The 19,394-nt window shown below is 41.0% G+C and overlaps 1 protein-coding gene across 2 annotated transcripts; it reads right to left on the reverse strand.

Moving 5' to 3' along the window:
- Nucleotides 1–528: 528 nt before the first annotated feature.
- On the reverse strand, nucleotides 529–11,334 carry DNAJC19 (DnaJ heat shock protein family (Hsp40) member C19). Of its 2 annotated transcripts, XM_042456065.1 has the most exons (7): nucleotides 11,204–11,334; nucleotides 5,311–5,362; nucleotides 3,308–3,381; nucleotides 2,685–2,761; nucleotides 1,848–1,918; nucleotides 972–1,077; nucleotides 529–868 (listed from the first exon to the last, which is right to left on the reverse strand). In XM_042456065.1, exons 1-6 carry the CDS (start codon nucleotides 11,204–11,206, stop codon nucleotides 1,007–1,009), a joined length of 348 nt encoding a protein of 115 aa, XP_042311999.1. In that variant the 5' UTR covers nucleotides 11,207–11,334; the 3' UTR covers nucleotides 529–868; nucleotides 972–1,006. The 2 variants fall into 2 exon arrangements, with proteins under 2 accessions (XP_042311999.1, XP_042311998.1); XM_042456064.1 differs by having other exon boundaries at nucleotides 529–1,077.
- Between the last annotated feature and the right edge of the window lie 8,060 nt (nucleotides 11,335–19,394).

The raw sequence follows: 19,394 nt of genomic DNA on the forward strand, positions 1-19,394 counted from the left end.
GCTTTTGTTGATGCACACCAGTAAACCTGCTGCAATAAATTATACAGTCTTAAATGTTTAATAGTGGCATATGCAAAGGATTTAGGAAGGACTGATCTGTCAGCCAAACTTACCATCTAAAAACAAAAGGCTTAATTGTATTTCTTTATGGAACCTGTATAACTACAGCATATGGCAGACGATAATGGATTAATATTAAGAACTTAAATATATACGTTTCTGTTTGGAGCTAAAATGACTATGTACCACTTTACCTCTTCTCCGTCCCCTTCCCCCACCCCCCAAATCCATGGCTCCTTTACTTTTGTTCCTTTTAGAAGTTATTGAAGTGCTGTCTTCAGAAATTCAGATCATGAGAGTTAGGCTGACATTTAGAATGTAAAATTGGGCCTTCCTCGATGTAAAAAATAGTTACCTGGAAGAACATACTTCAAACGCCTCGTGGGCATGTTGAGATTCTCAATGTAAGTCCTCATCCCTGGTGGTGTTTTGAAGGACAAATGGAATTTAAGAACACCACAGCAAATCTCATTTTGGTTAGGCTTCTGTAACTTTGAGCTACAGTTGAAGTAAAATTGTACCAGTTTTATTGCTCAGAAACCAAAATAGTTGTAGAATAGCTGAATGCATCATGTTGGGCTATTTTAGACGTTCCATGATAATTCATACAATTGTTTCCTTTTTACCTGCTAAAGAAAATATTTTAAAATGTCACATTATAGCAGTCTTCTTAACCCGGTCTTGGATGTCAACGCAGCAGCAGGAACTTCAGAGACCAGCATCTGACTTGAAACTGACTGAATACTACTGATGGCTTGCATGTCTCTAGCTGCCTTCATTCTTTTACCAGACACTGCAGATAAGGCTTCTGAAAATAAGCAAAGAAGAAGCCAATCACCTACACTTGAAGTTCCTCATGGTAGACAAGAGTTTCGCTTTTCATTAATGTTTGGGTTATTTCAACAATATACTCTTAAGTCACTGATCATGGACTCAGGGGCTGTCTTCACTTTTTAGCTTGACCTTCCAGCAAATCTTTAGCTTCATTAATTTTGGCTGCCACATATGGAGATCCACCTAGAAAAGAGGAAAATATGGATGTCATAATCCACAAAAGAAGAATATTTGTCCTATAACTTTTTCCAAAGATACACTTTGCACAGAATTGATATAAAGCATAGGGTGAACTTAATTATTTGAGAAAATAGCCTATTATGTAAATAGCAATGTATATGGAAAGTTCTTGCTAATGTACCAGTGCTATTGAAAATAAAAGGCAATCTTTCCATACATTGGAAAAACCTAAGTTGTCTCTTTAGGGAAGGCTTTCAGACAAATTGAGATGAAGAAAAGTAGGTCATGAAAATCCACTATATGATCTTGGGCAAGTCTCTAAGCCTCAAAGGATGGCAGTGGCAAAACTCAGAAGAAACTTGCCAAGAAAACACTATGATAGTTCGCATTAGGGTTGTCATGAGTTGGAAACTACTTGAAGGCACACACTAACAACAGAGCTCAGTGGCCAAAGCTGTCCCTTCAAACTTATTTGATCTCACATCATAGCTGCATTCTAGATTAGCATGAGAATATATAGAGGCCCTCTCTTTGCTCTCAAGACATTGGAACCCATCTGATCTTGGAAGTGTCAGCCCCAGTTAGTACTGTACTTGGATAGGAGACCACCAATGAATACCAGGTGCTGTAGGCTGGACCTGAGAGGAAGGAACTGACAAAACCACCTCTGAGTATTCCTTGTCTAAGAAAACGCTGTGAAATTCATGGAGTTGCCATAAGTTGACAAGTGACTTGAAAGTACACATGCACATATATATTCTGATCTGATTTACCTTTATCAGGATGATTCAGTAGCATGATTCGCCTGTGAGCTTCTCTAATTTTTCCTTTATTAGCTGTAGGACTAATAGATAGATATATTTAAAAACCTACTGGTAGATCAATTTCATATTCAAATGAAGAACTAGCATCCTGTAATAATTTTGTCAAGATGTAAATGACAGGGACAGATTCTTTACCTCTGCTCATAAAACGGCAATTAATGGGAAGTTGGTCAGTTCTAATGTAGCCTAACTAAAGTAATTCTGAGCTACACAATAATATTTAAAAAATTCTAGCAACAGGCACAAACAACCTATACTACCCGATTTCTCTGTAACTAACTGCACAAATTGGTAGATAAAACTAGAATATGTATCTGTAAGCCAACTTGGGTCCCTTTCTGGGAGATAGGTGACATAGAAATGAAATGTTTTTTTAAAAAATCTTCCCTGGCTCCATTGTTGATCCCTCTATAGCTGGTAAAGGTATATAGTGAAATACCACTTCACAACTATTGTTTGTTTGCCTCGGAGCCCTAAAGTTGGCTGTATTCAAACAATGAATCTTAGCAGTACTGAACATTTACCATATGACATAAAGTCACCATCTCAAGTGCCCCTGTCATTAGCAAAACCTTTGGCAGTTAAGGTATATACGGAGTTGCAGTCTACTTCAGAGAGCTAGTACTTTTTGGTAATTTTCTATAGCTATAAAGTTATCTGGGTAAAATTTTAACATAGCAAGCATGATAACAACTAGGAAAGGGTTACTAAGATCTGTTGTCCCCCCCAACCCTGCCACATTTTTGGAAAAGATCCTGTTATTGAACCTGAAACTGATTTATTTACCTCACTCCTAATATTAAAGCAGCTTCACGCTTCGTCATTTTGGCTTCAAATCCTCCTCTGTAATACCCACTGAAGGTCTGAAATAAGATATCAGTATTACAAAAGTGTTAAGCAAAGCCATCACCAATAAGCAAGAAGATTCAAAACCCCTATCACCAATTTTGCCAAAAAGCATGGAACAGGCTATTCACCTCCACAATAATAGGCAAAGGAGTACTGTATAGTAGGCGAATACAGTTTCCCACCCTTTCAATCTCCTTCCATCACTCTTTCTTCCTAGTCTGAGACAAAAAATGATCACAAATGCATACTGCTCATTACAGTTATTCCTCCATTTTTGCGCAGGATCCATTCCAGACCACCCCCCTGCAAAAATGGAAATTTACACATTCAAGTGTGTGTGTCATTTTAACTCTACCCGCTTGCTGGTCCATGAAGGACTGACTGCGGACCCGAAGTCCACAAAAATGGGGGAGGACTGTAATTACTATAAACTAGATTTTGTAATGAAGCACAGAATTCAAAATCCTCACTTGTTAATTTTGTTCACTGTCAATGGGAACTAGTGCAAAAAGGAGGAAAACAATATTGATGCCAAACAAAATTGAGTAAAATAAACTCACAGCTTTGGGCAGGGATTGAAGAGCTTGCTTTACTTGTGGTTCCATTTGCTTCATTGCTTTCAGTGCATAACGACCTCAAAGAAAGGAAGAATGCCAATTCAGCTACTTTGAGAGTGATTGAGAGATTCTGATGGTGTAGCTGTCCAGGAGAGACTGGATGATGCACAATGCTTCCAAATAGGCTTCGTACTAGTGCAACATGTGCAAGAGGCTGCAGACAAGTGTATAAATTCTTCCCTAGTACCAGGCTATTTACTGATGTCTCTTCTTCCATTAGTCTATCTAGAAACTGAACCTGGACCTTACAGCCATTGCACCAATATATTTAGTCCTCTGTTAATCCTGAGTAAAGATAGGGGCTACCACAAATGTAGGAATTTAGCACATGCTACTTTCCAAGAGTCTATACACAAAGGACTTTATTGCATCACTTCCGGTGCCCGACTTACCTCTTCCAAATTTTAGCCAAATTCGGAAGTTAGGCTGATTTTATCGCACTGACATTTCCCTCAAATCAGCTTCCCGTTGCCTCCAGTGTTGAATTTGGGCCCCATAAGTTGCTTTGGCTGCATTTTTTTCTGAATTTGGCTCAAATTCGTAAGAGATAAGTCGGGCACTGGAGGCGATGTGATTAAAGTCCAAAGACAGTAAATGCACAGGAAATATTTAAACTACAAATGCATCCTTCTACATTTTCTTCATCTCTAGAGTTCTCAGATTATTTAAAACCACACATGGGCTACCTTGAAGCTCTTGAGCCACATAAAGCCCTCATCAATTTTTTTTCCTACTGCAAGTGACTGAAATACAAGCTCCTCCCCCCCGAACCTAGTTCTCCTGAGAGCAGAGATACAATTGAAAAGGAAAGGCAAAACGAGGCTTAAATTAAGAATAGCATCCTGTTGATGTTTTACATATACATAAATGCTCTTATATATGTGGTCGTATTTTTGGCCATGGCTAAATGTCCACATTCAGTTGAAGGTTGCAGAAGCAGATCTGACTATATAGTGTCATTGTGCAAGTGAATGCATATCACATTTGTTTGGACATTCAGTTGTTCTGTGTTGCAATTCACTAATGCACAATCATTTCATAACTGTAGGTGTAAAATCACACTTTCCTTTAAATAGGATCTGGGCCTATTTTTCTTGAAAGCATAATAATTCCGGGATTTTTAGAAACAAGTCCATTTGGGAATAATTATTTTTAAAATGTGCCATCGATCCTTGAATCATGCCTTGTACCAAGAGATTGCTCTATCTATTGTACTTAACATTTTAAATGCTAAATCAGAGGGCATTGGAAATACCACCTATGTACCTAGTTGAGCTATGTACAAAAAGCAAAAGTAGTTGCTCATCAGAAACAAAACTCCATTCTCGAAAATCACCAAAGTCCCAGCAGCTCCAGAATTATGCACTTTAAGATTTGAAACTGATGCTTGGGCACTTCAATTTATCCTCAACAATCTCTAGAGCAATAAGATGAGTCCTCATATCAGGATAATAATGCCAAAGATAAAAAAGCAATGCATCTGCTGTTATATCTTTTTAAATCAACTTGCTACAAACTACACATACATCATACAGGATAGAGTACGTGTGGGGATCTCCACACATTCAACTGTACATACCACAACACAAATTACATTTAAAAGGGAGCCCAAGTTCAAAGAGCTTGAGAGACAACGATTTAGAGTTTGCATAGTTTTATGCTATGTACATCTCCCTCCATATGTAGCACCTAAGTCAAGGCCACATCAAGACTGATACAGAAAATGGCATACGTTAAAATAATCTGGTAAAAAAGATTTTTATGAAGGAAAAGAGGTTAATAGCAAGATGCTACTAAAATATGCAGATTTGGCACTGAGGCATTACTTTTCCACTTGTGAATGTCACCCAAAGTAAGCTTTGCAGGCTAGCAGGGCAACCCTCACTGGACTATATGAAGCATTGTTCAAACGAGAGAGAAATAAATCATGTAGTCCAAATACAAACCTGCATATCCAGCAGCAGCTATTGTCAGACCAACAGCTATCAAAGTGCTAGCCTAAAAAAAAGAAAGGGAAGGAGAAAGCAATACCATAAAATGAAAAAGTAGCAAATTTCAATATAATAAATATACAGTCATCCCTCCATATTTGTGGCTTTGATATTTGCGGATTTGATTATTCACAGATTTCATTAATATGTTCTCTCTAGGACTAGATAGGTCCTCCAGTGCAACTCTGTGGTCAACTTTCAGTTGCACTGAAAGACTATTTGTAGCTACTCCATTGCCATTCTATGGTCAGTGTATGTTGGACATTGACCACAGAGTTTCACTGGAGGACCTAGAGATTCCAAGAGAGGTGTCCTCTCAGGTAAAAATGTGGTGTTTTTGTTATTTGCAGTTTTTCCATATTCACAGAGTCTTGTTCCCCTACCCTAGAGAATATGGAGGGACAACTGTATTTATTATTATTATTATTATTATTATTATTATTATTATTATTATTATTATTATTATCCTTTATTTATGAAGCGCTGTAAATTTACACAGCGCTGTACATGCCCTCAGGCTTACAATCTAAAAAGACATGACACAGAAGGAGAAGGGAGTGGTGACGGGAAAGGGTAAGAGGTCCAGCAGTTCCTCTCAACCTCCGAGGCCTGGACCAAGGCAGATGGACTGAAGGGAGGGCTTGGCTTCAAAATGGAAGGTTAATCATTATCCAGGGAAAATACATACTCACAAGTAGGATAATACATATACAGTACATAGCAATACAGGAAATGGATCGATAAACAGTCAACAACAGAACATCAGATAGTAAGCGACAATTATGCGATGCCTGGGAAGGCTTCTCGGAACAGGATGGTTTTCAACTCTGTTTTGAAGCTTGTTAAAGAAGTGATGGCTCTTGCTTGTGGAGGAAGAAGGTTCCAGGAGTGAGGGGCAGCAAGTGAAAAGGGGCGATTCTGGGATGGGGCAGAGGAAATCCTGGGCTGGGACAGGAACCCTTGACTACCAGAACGGAGGGCCCTGGTGGGAAGGTGAGGAGAAAGAAGGTCTGATAAGTAAGGAGGGGCCAGTCCATGGAGGGCTTTGAATGTCGACAGCAGGAGCTTATACTGAATGCGGAAAGGGAGAGGGAGCCAGTGAAGGGATGCCAGCACAGGAGAGATATGGTCAGAGCGGTGGGTGGATGTGATAATGAGTGCAGCTGAATGCTGGACAGAAATTAAAGGACGGAGGTGAGAAAGAGGAAGCCCAGCCAGGAGGACATTACAGTAATCAAGTCGTGAGATCACTAGGGCATGGACCAGGATCTTGGCAGTAGAGGCAGTGAGATATGGTCGGATTTTGGCAATATTGTACAAAAAGAATCTACAAGCCTTGGCAGTGGTCTGGATCTGAGGGATACACGACAGAGAAGAGTCAAAAATAAAGCCAAGACTGCGGGCTTGCTGGACTGGTTGAATAGAAATGTTGTCCACAGAGACAGAAAAGGAGTGTTGAAGGTTGGGCTTAGGAGGAAAGACAACTGTAGATACTACTGGGACTCAGATGGTTTGAGTTGTAAAAAGAAAAAATCAGCCTAAACCTATCATAAATGAATGAGCTGTGGATTGCTCATACATTAGAGAGAACCTTAACTGGCACTTTTCAGCCCATTCTTGCTCCTGAATCCTCACAGCATTCTCTCAACAGTTACTCCAGACCCTCAAATCTAGCTGTAGGATAGGCACCATGCACTACAGATCTGTGCAATTGCTGAAACATTAATACATTTTTGTTTTTCATTTAAGATGTATTTTACTGTATTCTTCAAAGTTTAGTTCTCTCTACATTCTGACCCTTTCAGCTTTTAGGCTAGTGTTTGATCTTATAAAGAATACAGTATTGGAAAACTATTCACAAACCCTTCAGACCTCATCTGCTGTACACCCCCATTCTGTTTAAAAGTGTCCCCAAAAACTCTGGAATGGATTTGCATAGTGGCAGATAGGGCTGCAAAAGGACAGGGAACATCTCTTCCTCTGGCAGTGTCTGCTGTGCCGGTGAAGCGATACAGTTGGACATAACCAATCAATTTAATTAAGTATGGGGAAAAATACATATCATGAGTTACAAGAGGCAAAATTATCTTGGTCTATTAAAAGATCATTACTTGGCAAAATCTAAATTCACTGGAACTCACCAACTACACAAAAAGCTCCTGCTTCTAAGCAATTCTCTGAACTATTTGGACAGAAACCTGGCCTTCAGAAGAAACAATGGCTACAGATTTATTATTTTGTCTTGCCAAATCTCTTTTAACTTTCCTGTGTCTTATACATGAAATAGGAACTGTGGCAATCTATTTCCCAGGGTTGTTTCAGAGTATTTAAAAAATGAACAAATAATAGAAGGCGATCCCTGTCTTTTCCAGTGATAGAAAACGGTCCAAGTCACCAGTTTTTGTTACTCTTTAACTGTATATTTTGTACCCTTTATACACACTTGCAGCTGTGTGGGAACTATTCTGCTTTTCTATGCAGCTGAACAAGTAAAAATTTCATGGAAAAAGACCATGTGATATGCACTTAGTGTTGCCAGGTTTTCAAAACAGCAATGAAGAACAGTCCAAATTCATGACGTGCAGGATTGACAACCAGAAAATAACTATTAACTAGCTTGTGTTCTAATACCAAATGAAAGTATTGCTTTCAGTTCACGTCACCATGTATTTCTTTCTATGTAAAATTAACATACTATCTACATTCATAAATCATGTAATGTACACATTTCTGACTTTATGTAGGGCCCATACACCAAGAAATGAAAGATTTCTTGGCATATGGTTCAATCTATATAAAAGGAGAAGCTCAATCCTCAAATAGGGGACATCCCTTATAATAAGGTACACCTGCTAGTCCTATAAACATCATATTAATGCTTCCATTGTTCAGCTACAGCTCAGGTAATGGGAATGTGCCATGGTTCTTGTACAGCTGCAGAAATGAATAAAAGGAAGGATAATTTGTATACAGAGGGTGGTAGGAATGGATTCCTCCCCTGCTTCCACTATTTCAATTCACTTTGTATACTTTGGTCTTAGTCGATGGCCAAAGTTAAATGATGCCACAGGGCTCTTCAAATGCTGCCATTTTAGGTTCTGAATGTTTCCATTTTTGCCTCACATCTACATCCTATCTAAACCCTCCAACTATGTGTTATGCAGATGATATATATGGATTTAGCAACTCTGAGCTTGGAGTGGTAGTACTTCTGTCAAAAAAGATAGGAATAATTGCCATTTTAAGTCAGATAAATGGTTTGTCCAATCTAACTTTCTGTTTTAATTGTGGTAATCCACACCTCAAGATCACATATGAATAAAACCTATGGTTAAAAGCTGACCAAAGCATTGTTAAATGATCTTGAATGTTATCCCTTAGTATGATAAAGGTCCAAATCACACTCCAGAAACAATCCAGTTTGAGACTGCTTTAACTGCCCTGGCTCAGTGCTAAGAAATCCTGGGAATTGTAGTTTATTGTGGCACCAGACCTCTCTAACAGAGAGGGCTAAATGCCTCACAAAATTACAGTTCCAAGAATTCCCAAGCATTGAGCCAGGGCAGTTAAAGTGGCCTCAAACTGGACTATTTCTGCAGTGTGCTTTGGACCAAACTTGAAAAAGCCATCGCTAATCCTTATCTTAGCCAGAGCCTGCTTTTCCCTCGCCTCCCAATTCTGACATTCAATGAGACAATCCCTGTCAATAAGCAAATCCTATTTAGTTATCATGGTCAGTAATCAATAAAAAGCTATGGCAGTCATATTGGCCATATTTTTAAAAAAGATAAAAACATAATTACAGTACTTTTTTAAGGCCTTCTCAAAGTTCAAAACAATGTGCAACTTCTATAAATATCTAGATCTCTCCAGCAGGTTGTTGTGGGTTGGTGATGGCAGTTGGAGACATGGGACAGGAAAGGTGGGAAGACGGGCCTGTTGTTGGAGTCTGCATAGTCAAGTTATAGGAATGAATGGGGGAAGAGGGTTTGCAGGCATTTGAATTGGGCTTTATTAGTTTTCTGTGGGTTTTCCAGGCTATGCGGCTGCGTTCTGGAAGGAATTATTCCTGACGTTTTGCATGCATCTATGGCTGGTATCTTCAGAGGTTGCTAGCATGGAAGTGTGTGGGGTATATATAGTTGTGTGACCTTTGATTGTGAGGAAGTGGTTTACAGGTTAATCTGTACACAAGTATATGTACCCCACACACTTCTATGCCACCAACCTCTGAAGATGCCAGCCACAGATGCAGGCGAAACGTCAGGAATACATTCTTCCAGAATGTGGCCACATATGCTGGAAAACCCACAGAAAACTATGGACTGCGGCCATGAAAGCCTTGGGCTTTATTAGGTTTTGTGATGGTTTCTGATGTCATGTAGAACTTCCACAAGAATTGCTGGGAAGCAGAAAGATGCAAGCCATTAATAAACCACTCTCAGATGTTTGGAAACAGGAAATTTAGCAGTTACTAAAGAGTCTCATTTCCGGACAAAATACATGCTCCTAGCTAGAGAGAATACTTCCATGTAGTTACTCTGCAGAATGGATGTTTATCGTAATTACAGACAAGTAGATCCCAGTCTTGGATCCCCAAAGGCTGCTGAACTACAACTCCCACAGTTCCATGCTGGCTGGGTCTTCTGGGAGTTGGTCCAACAACAGCCGGTGCCCCAAGATTAGGAAGGAAGCACTGATGAAGACAATGAAGACTCTAAAGATGGCAAGCAGGCCGCTCTTTTTCAGGGCAAGACATTGACCAAAGAAGCAAACTAAAGAGAGCTGGGAGTTGCTATTCTGTGCCTTCAAGCTGTTTCTGACTTATGGCAACCCTATAATGGGGCAGTCTCTTCAGGGGAGGTTGCCATTGCCTTCTCCTGAGGCTGAGAGCCTGTGACTTGTCCAGTGTCACCCAGACGCGTGGTCCAATGCTCAAATCACTAGGCCACGCTGGCTCTCTGAAACTGGGAGGCGACACCAGGTTTGCGTAAGAGAAACAATCCAGCTAAAGTAAACTGAAATACAGAGTGGAATCTATTGAATCCGATCCATGACTCCAATATAAGGCTGCAGTCCCACTGCACTTCCTTAGGACTGACCGGCCAGACAGGTCTTCCATTTCAGCCTTCAGTCCAGGAGAAATCCCAAAATGTCCTCCATTTTGAGCATGACAAGCATGACTTTATCTTTATATGAACGTTTTTAGCTTTTCTTAAGGCGGCTTAAAATGCCTGACAAAAACTACAGTTCCCAGGATTCCCTTGTATTGAGGCGGGCCCCTTAAAGCCAGCTCAAACTGGGCTGCCTCTGCGGTGTGGTTCGGACCCTGGTCGCCCCGAGAGGGACTCAGAAGCCTTAACTTCTATTTCTATGAGTCTTTTTAGCTTTCCTTTTGGAATGTCCTCCATTCTGCGGCACCTTTTGCCGGGAGACACTTGGTCACCTGCGCATGGCTCTGAAGCATTGATTTAGCTGTCCCCAAACTGTGACCCTTAAGGGATTTTGGACTTCAGCTCCCAGAATCCCAGACTATTGGTCACTTTGGCTGAGGCTTCTGGGAGCTGAAGCCCAAAATCTCTTAAAGGGCACAGTTTGGGAGCCACTGCATATTTCCATGAGTGCTTTTGGCTTTTCTTTTGCAATGTCCTCCATTTTGTGGCACCTTTTGTGGGGTCACCCTGAGCATGACTCAGAAGCATGGGTTTTAGAGTTGGTATGAGCCTTTCTTTGGCCATATGCCCTCCAGGCTCCACTTCTGCTGGGAGGTCCTCCATTTTGAGGTGCCTGGGCCTCCTTTACAGTGAGGACACCTCCTCCAGAGAAGAGCCCCCTCGCAGCTACTTACCATGGCGCCAGGTGGAAACTGCAGGGAGCAAAACCCCTTCGTCCGCCGCCCTCGAGAGTCCGGGCCAGACTGAGCGACTGGCCTTTCCCTTCGCCTAAGCAGCCCTGCTGCCGTAAAGCAAACCCAGGCCTCGCGAGCGTCGCAAAACATCCAAAGCCACGCCCCTTTCCCATGGCTGGCCTATTACTTACCTCAGAAAATGAGACCCGCGCTAGTAGTGGGCGGGGAAGGATGGCTCTTCTTCCCTCAGTGCGAGGGCTATTGTTCCCCCTCTAATTGTTTAAGCACAAAACACCAGAAAGGGAGGGTGGGCTAGTGGTCTGCATTATCATTTACAGGGCATCATCATCATCATCATCATCATCATCATCATCATCATCATCATCATCTTCATCATCATCATCATCATCATCATTGTTATTATTTACATTATTATCTATAGGGGCACTCCCTCAGAGTGTAGTGGAGTCTCCATCCTTGGAGGCCTTTAAACAGAGGCAGGATGGCCATCTGTCAGGGATGCTTTGACTGAGAGTTCCTGCATGGCAGAATGGGGTTGGGCAGAGCAGTAACAGTCGAATAGCAATGCTTTAAGAGTGTATTGCAATACAGTAATCTCCCATGAGGGGGTGACCCCACTGCTCCACCAGCATCTGCGTTTGGGCAGAAATGGGCTGCGGCATTCACCTGTGTCCCATTAAAATGCTGAAGAGATGGCGAAAGTGGTGTGAGGCTCAGTGGGGGAAGAAAGGAGAGACCCCAAGTTATTTTTTAAATCAAATTTTATTTATTTTTAAAATTATTTTACATATTAAATAATTTTTAATAAAAATAAAAAATTATTATTTTAAAATCTTAAAATAACAATTAGCATTATATTCAGTGATATACAGGAATTACAATTTATGGGTAACATTAGTACAAAGAACTTGACTAAGGCTATGGTGTGGTATGGGAGGAGGTCAATGGGGAATGATGACCCCATGAGTTATCACACCGGGTGACACCAACCCTAGTGACGCCACTGCTGACAAGTTTCTTTGGTAGCGGAGCAGGTGTGCCTAAATTGTTGACCTGACCAGACATTACATAGCCTGTAATGTTTAACAGATGAATACTGGGACACAATTAGCAAAAATGGCAAAAGTTATTCATAGAATCATAGGGTTGGAAGAGAACTCAAGGGCCATCCAGTGCAACCCCATTCTGCCATGCAGGAACTCACAATCAAAGCATCCCCATTGACAGATGGCCATCCAGCCTCTGTTTAAAGACTTCCAAGGAGGGAGACTCCACCACACTCTGAGGGAGTGTGTTCCATTCTCGAATAGCCCTTACTGTCAGGAAGTTCCTCCTAATGTTGAGGTGGAACATCTTTTCCTATAGTTTGCATCTGTTGCTCTGTGGCTAGTTTTCTGGAACAGCTGAAAACAAGCTTGCTCTTAATGAGGAAGAACAGACAAACAAGGACAGGCTATAGCACTTTGCTTTTGCCTGAGCCAACTGGGAATGATAGGATTCTGCCCTCTGGTCTGCTCTCCCTACTGCTGAGTTAATGGGGTGCAATTACTTTCCCCTGAAGATCTTAGAGTTCTGGTACGGATGGCAGGACATATATTGACACACTTGCAAGTGAAATTATATGGGCAGTGGCAAGAGGAACAACTGGGATAGTGTAGACTACATGTAAGTGGCCCACAGTAGACTTTCATGTGTCTTGCAGGTTCTCTTCCTTGCTATTATTCTGCTGTTTGCACTGATAGCAACTGAAGAACATGCTGCTTTGCTGTTCCCTATACTAATTATAATATAGCATAGCAGAGGGTTGGACTGCATGGCCCTTGTGGTCTCCTCCAACCCTTTGATACTATGATTAGCTTTGTAGCCACTAGGGAGCCAAAAAGCCACATGTGGGGGAAGGATAGCAGAGAAAACAAACAGGGTGTATGTTTGACTAGCTAAGATCCTATCTGTCTCACCCCTGTTTGGTGCTCTTTGGCTTCTGTCCCAACTAACTCTTTGTTTGCTTCTGCCTTAAATGCACACATAGTACCAGTTTTGCATGGATTTGACCAGTGGTTCCTAAACTTTTCTTCACCACACAGACCCCCAATATATATATTTGCCACAGAACACCTAGACTTAAGACTCCAAAGTGCATCAAATATTTCTTTAAAGTTGTTCATCAAGGGTCTTCATATTTGCAGATATGGGAGAAATAAGTAAATGCATTCACTCTTATTATAATATTTTTGGAATGATTCCATACAAATTAAAATAATAATAATACCTGAATGCACAACCATGGCCTAATATTACTTTTTAATTTTAATTAATTAATGAGAATGCCTGTGTTGCATTTCCCTTACAAGACTTATTATATTGGGCTTAATATCTGAAACTTGTATTCTGAGTTCCGACTACATTTTTCAAGCGGTTTCTATACAGTCAGCCCTCTATTTCTACAGGTTCTGCATCCACATGGATTCAGCCATCCATTGCTTGAAAATATTTTTAAAAAATATCCCCCCCCCAAAAAAAAAAACCCTTGATTTTTCCATTATATATAAGAAATATCATTGTATAAAATGGGAATTGAGTGTCCATGGATTTTGGTATCCAGGGGTTTCTGGAACCAAACCCTACCGGATGCCAAGGGCCCACTGTACCTATTTTTACAATAAATGAGATCAGAAAACGATAAAGGCATCAATACTTCCATAGTCCTCTGTGATAGTTCTGGAAAATCTGTTTGTAAGTGAGCCCAGAAATCTGGAAGGAACTGTTTCTTGAACTACAATTTCAAAGAACCATCTGTGGATATTTCTAAGAGCTTGTCTTCCTCTGCTGCTGTGAGCCCTTCTAGTTCCTACAAATTAGCTGAAAATGGATCTCTAATCCAGTGTTTGCTTGCCTCAGGAACAGGAAAATATTCCAAGAAACTGTATGCTCCAAATCTTTCAAATGTACGATGATGTGTCCTCCTCATCGGTGTAACCAAGAAAATTTGTGAGCTTTGGAAATGTCTCATAGGCCTGAGACAGACGGGCATGAACTGCACGCTCCCAAACCCTAGTCTGTACAGACACCGCCATCATGGCGGCCTCCCATCCCCACGGGGGCAGCCATGATGATGCACACATGGCACCACGTCCGTACGTTGGGGCGCCGTGCTTGCATCATTGATGCGCCACAGTACACTAATAGTGCACTGATGGCGGCACCTGGGCATGCCAAAAGCAACCCGATTTAGGTGGGTTCTTTTTGGTGCAGAGAAAGCCCATGTGGTTTGGCTGCTGTCAGCTCCCTCGGGAGCAAAAACGAGCAGCTCCAGACTGCCTTTTTGGGGCGGTGTGTTGAGGCCCATAGTTTTGGTTTGATAGGTGATGATGCCACAATTACAACTGTTTCATCATTTCTTCAGTCATGTCATCAACTTGAAAAACTGTAACTTTTTCTTCTTCAAGATTTATGTTGGGCATGTTTAAATGGGCAAAGATGTGCTAGTTTTACTAACCAGGAAAAATTGGTCAAGCAGCTGCTGAGGTCAAATTGCTGCTTCATGAAGAATAATCTTATCTCATCTCTCAATTTCCAAAAAATAAAACAAAGCTTTATCTTGTGATAGCCAACGGACTTCACAGTGTAGCATAAGTCGATGGTTTGCACTGTCTGTCTCTTTGCAAAACTACTCAAAATGTCTTGAATTCAATGATTTACTTTTTATAAAACTGACAATTTTGACTGATTCATTTAAGGTCTCTAAGGAGCAGAACAGATGGACAGCTCCATGCTGCCAATCTTTGTCCCACATCTGTGCTTCAGCATCCGCATGCTGCAGCACATATGCGCTGTCTAAAAGGAGCCGCTCTGGGCGGCTCCTTTTTTGCACTGTCATAAGGGCTGTGATGCAGCCCTATGATGCCTCTTCTGCCCAGAGGCATTTGGGCTCTCGGGTGCCCTTACGTCACGAAGCTGCGCCCCATGTGAATGAGGCCGCAGCCTTGTGACATAATACTGCTGATAGTAGTGCTAGGGGCATATGGATGCTGTGCCGTATCAAGCCTACTATCACCGCAAATGGTCCATCTTTACTGGGCCTAAGTTTTTCTGGTACTTTACTCTGTTCTCATCCTTCTTGATCTGTCTGCAGCCTTTGACACCATTGATCACTCTCTCCTAGTTGACATACTCTCTGACCTTGGGTTCTCAGACTCTGTTCTTGACTGGTTTAGATCTTACTTGTCTGGCAGATCTTTTGCAGTAGTTGCAGGTGGTCAGACTTCTTCTCCTGTTCCCTTATCTGTTGGAGTTCCCCAGGGCTCTGTTCTGGGTCCCCTTCTGTTTTCTCTACACACTGTCCTTAGGTAAACTCATTAGCTCTTTAGGTTTTTCCTACCACCTGTATGCTGATGACACCCAGTTTTATCTTTCCACCCTCGACCTTTCTCCAAGGCTTGAATAGCAAGTTTCATCTTGCCTCACAGCTGTCTCGCAGTGGATGCGTCATCAGCGTTTGAAGCTCAATATGTCCAAGACGGAGCTTCTTGTCTTTCCTCCGAAGTCCACCCTTCAACACTCCTTTTCTGTCTCTGTGGACAACATTTCTATTCAACCAGTCCAGCAAGCCCGCAGTCTTGGTTTTATCTTTGACTCTTCTCTGTCGTGTATCCCTCAGATCCAGACTACAGCCAAGGCTTGTAGATTCTTTCTATACAATATTGCCAAAATCCGAACATATCTCTCCGTCTCTACTGCCAAGATCCTGGTCCATGCCCTAGTGGTCTCACGACTCGATTACTGTAACATCCTCCTGGCTGGGCTTCCTATTTCTCACCTCCATCCTTTAATTTCTGTCCAGCATTCAGCTGCACGCATTATCACATCCACCCACCGCTCTGACCACATCTCTCCTGTGTTGGCATCCCTTCACTGGCTCCCACTCCCTTTCCGCATTCAGTATAAGCTCCTGCTGTCGATGTTTAAAGCCCTACATGGACTGGCCCCTCCTTACTTATCAGACCTTATTTCCCCTCACCTTCCCACTAGGGCCCTCCGTTCTGGTAGTCAAGGTCTGCTGTCCCAGCCCAGGATTTCCTCTGCCCCATCCCGGATTCGCCCCTTTTCACTTGCTGCCCCTCACTCCTGGAATCTTCTTCCCTCGCGAGCAAGAGCCATCACTTCTTTAACCAGCTTCAAAACAGAGCTGAGGACCATCCTGTTCCGAGAAGCATTCCCAGGCAGTGCATAATTGTCACTTGCTATTTGATGTTCTTTTGTTGTCTGTTTTATTGAATCATTTCCTGTATTGATATGTATTTTCTATGTATTATCTTACTAGACAGGCCCCTTCCCCACCACCACTCCCTTCTCCTTTTATGTTGTGTCTTTTTAGATTGTAAACCTGAGGGCAGGGAACCGTCCAATTAAATAGGTTGTATGTACAGCGCTGTGTAAATTTACAGCGCTTTATAAATAAAGGTTAATAATAATAATAATAATAATAATAATAATAATAATAATAATAATAATAATAATAATGGTATGATTCCTTAATCCATACTACAAGCCCAGTAAGTTTATGCCCCATCTGTGCTAATTCCAATGCATTTCAACCAGTCGATATCATAAGATTTTATAAACACATTTAAGTGGTTAAGTGAAGCACACTACACTTCAGCTATCGTGTTTACCAACAAGCAAACGAACAGCAAGTCTTCAAAAATATTTCTCTCATGCACCTATCTAAAATAGCACAAGAAGGTCACCTTATTTGTTACGATAAAATCACCTCATTTATCTATGCTTTTGTCCAGTTGCAGAGCAAAATATGGGGGCATGTGAATTCTTTTAATAACTGTTTCTTGATACAGGCTGACAAACTGTTGTTTCACTTTTTAGCTGTGTCATTTGTCAAAAGTATTAAGGAGAGGTAGGCATATTTCTCGTTGATCAATAAATAAACTATGATTTTTGCGGCAGGTAATATAAGTTCTTTATCTATTGTATGTGGTTTTCTGGGTTTTGCCATGAGTTGAGAAATGGCAAATAAGTCTCTTACTGCATTTTCATTGTTAAGCCAATTGCAGTCTTCTCCTTCTCTTTCTTTTCTATTTTTTTAAACTATTTTCGTACTTCCCCAAACCTTCCGTTTCTTACCTTTGAAAAAATTGATGCTCTTTGTGGCTTGTTCTTCATGTTTAGCATTAAGATGTCTTCACAATTTTGACAGTTTTATGGCTTTGTTGGAAAATACCATTGTTAACATAGCACACATTGTGCTAGCTACTTGTCTTCTGGTCTGTACACTTGAGGCCCATTGATAGATATTCCCTGCTAGGTCCTCTGTGACCATAAGTTAAGAATCACTGGGTTAGACATTCATTGCTATCCAACTCCACTACTTTTCTCTCTTTCCCTACTCTTACACTTCTCACTTATCTTTCTTTTCTTCCACCTCAGTGCTCGTTCATCATCTCCTTGCATCTAACTTTCCTCCATGTCCTTCCAGCCAACAGGAAATCTCTCTGTCTGGATTGCCATATTGTAGTTTTCCAAATCCAGATGGCCACATTTGTATATTTGGCAAACTGTTTCTACATTATAAAGATCATGTGGTAGGTCATAAAAGGGTTGACAACTCCCAAGCCTTGTAACTTCCCACTTAAACATTGCTTTCAGAATAGGAAACAGAAGGTTGGTTTTTCCCCCCCCATTGATTCTTTGCATGTGACAGAGTGATACACAACCATGTTTTGTGCACCCCATGACTCCTTTTTGTCACCGCCTTATCAAACGGGAATCCTCTGTCTTAACAGTTGCAGGGAGTAGATATAAAACAGATAGCTTCCACAAAATTTTGGTCAGGGGAAAAAAGTTATAAACACCCATTGTAAAGTAGGGAAAAGTTGTGTGACTTAGTTGTCACAAGCTCCTGGTGGTGAGATACAATAATGAACTAATAAATTATCTTACTTTCAGTATGTAAAGTCACATACGAGGGGGTCCTGAAAAATTCTTGGTCCACTTCCTACTTGTCACTTGTAATTTCATCACTGTACCATGAAAGAGTGTTGTTTTGAATTGTAAATACAATGTGCTGTAGTGGTTTCAGTGTTGGGCTGGGAGTTTGTATCCCTGCTCAGCCGTAGAAGCTCTCTTGGTAAGTCTGGGAAAGACATATTCTCTCAGCCTTAGAAAAAGACATTGACAAACTTCTGAAGAAATCTTGTCAAGATCTAAGTGTCAGCGTGGTATAATGGTTTGAGTGTTGGACTAGGAATCTGGGAAATCATGGTCAAATCCCCACCCATACTTGAAAACCCACTGCATCACAGGAATGCAATGGCAAACCCCCTATGAACTAATCTTCAGGTTCACCTTGGGATTGACATAAATCAGATTTATGGATTTTAAGTCCGTGGTCTTGCCCATATATGGACAGCAAGCAGGGAGGGGCAAAATGGTGACTTGAATAACAGTGTTTTTCCGGATGCGTGAGGGGGTGGGTGGGTTCTAGAATGGATTCCCCATGAATCGGGAGGGACGACTGCACTTCTATGTCTATTATTTCTTTGTGCCTCACACAGTAAATTTTGAACATCACAAATATATGTTTTACTTTTACATTTTACCTCTTTATACAAAGATGTGTGCAGGTACAGCAGTTTACTGAATGGAGACAGGTAGCTTGTGTAATATTGTATTGCATTTTTAATTTTTACTTAATCTAACCCTAGTTTCGGGTTGAGTTTCCCTTATCTGAAATGCTTGGGTCCAGAAATGTTTGGGTTTTCAGATTTATTTATTTTTTTAGAATATTTTCATGTAAATAATGAGATATCATGGAGGTGGGACCCAAGTCTAAACATGAAATTAATTTATTTTTTGTATATACCTGGAACACATGGCCTGAAGGTAATTTTACACAAAATATATTTCAAATAATTTTGTGCATGAAACAAAGTTAGTGTACACTGAAATGTAGGAAAATAAAGGTGTCACTATCATAGCCACCTATGTGGACAATTTTGGATTTGGAATTCTGGATAAGGGATACTCAGAGTGTATTACATTCTATTCACTGATTCAGTAACTTTGGACAAGAATGAATATTTTCCCCTAACCTTGTTTTAGCACAATTCTGCACTGTTTAGACATCAAGGACAACCAGTCTTAAACTGTGTCATGA

Source organism: Sceloporus undulatus, chromosome 3 (assembly GCF_019175285.1).
Source record: "Sceloporus undulatus isolate JIND9_A2432 ecotype Alabama chromosome 3, SceUnd_v1.1, whole genome shotgun sequence".
In the NCBI taxonomy this organism is placed as follows: Eukaryota; Metazoa; Chordata; class Lepidosauria; order Squamata; family Phrynosomatidae; genus Sceloporus; species Sceloporus undulatus.

What these genes read in the sequence shown, in the direction of transcription:
- DNAJC19 (XM_042456065.1), bottom strand. An exon ending in AGCTGCTGCTGGATATGCAG is followed by an intron (nt 3,382 to 5,310) that starts GTTTGTATTTGG and finishes CCTTTCTTTGAG; the next exon opens with GTCGTTATGCACTGAAAGCA. An exon ending in ACTGAATCATCCTGATAAAG is followed by an intron (nt 1,078 to 1,847) that starts GTAAATCAGATC and finishes CCTCTTTTCTAG; the next exon opens with GTGGATCTCCATATGTGGCA.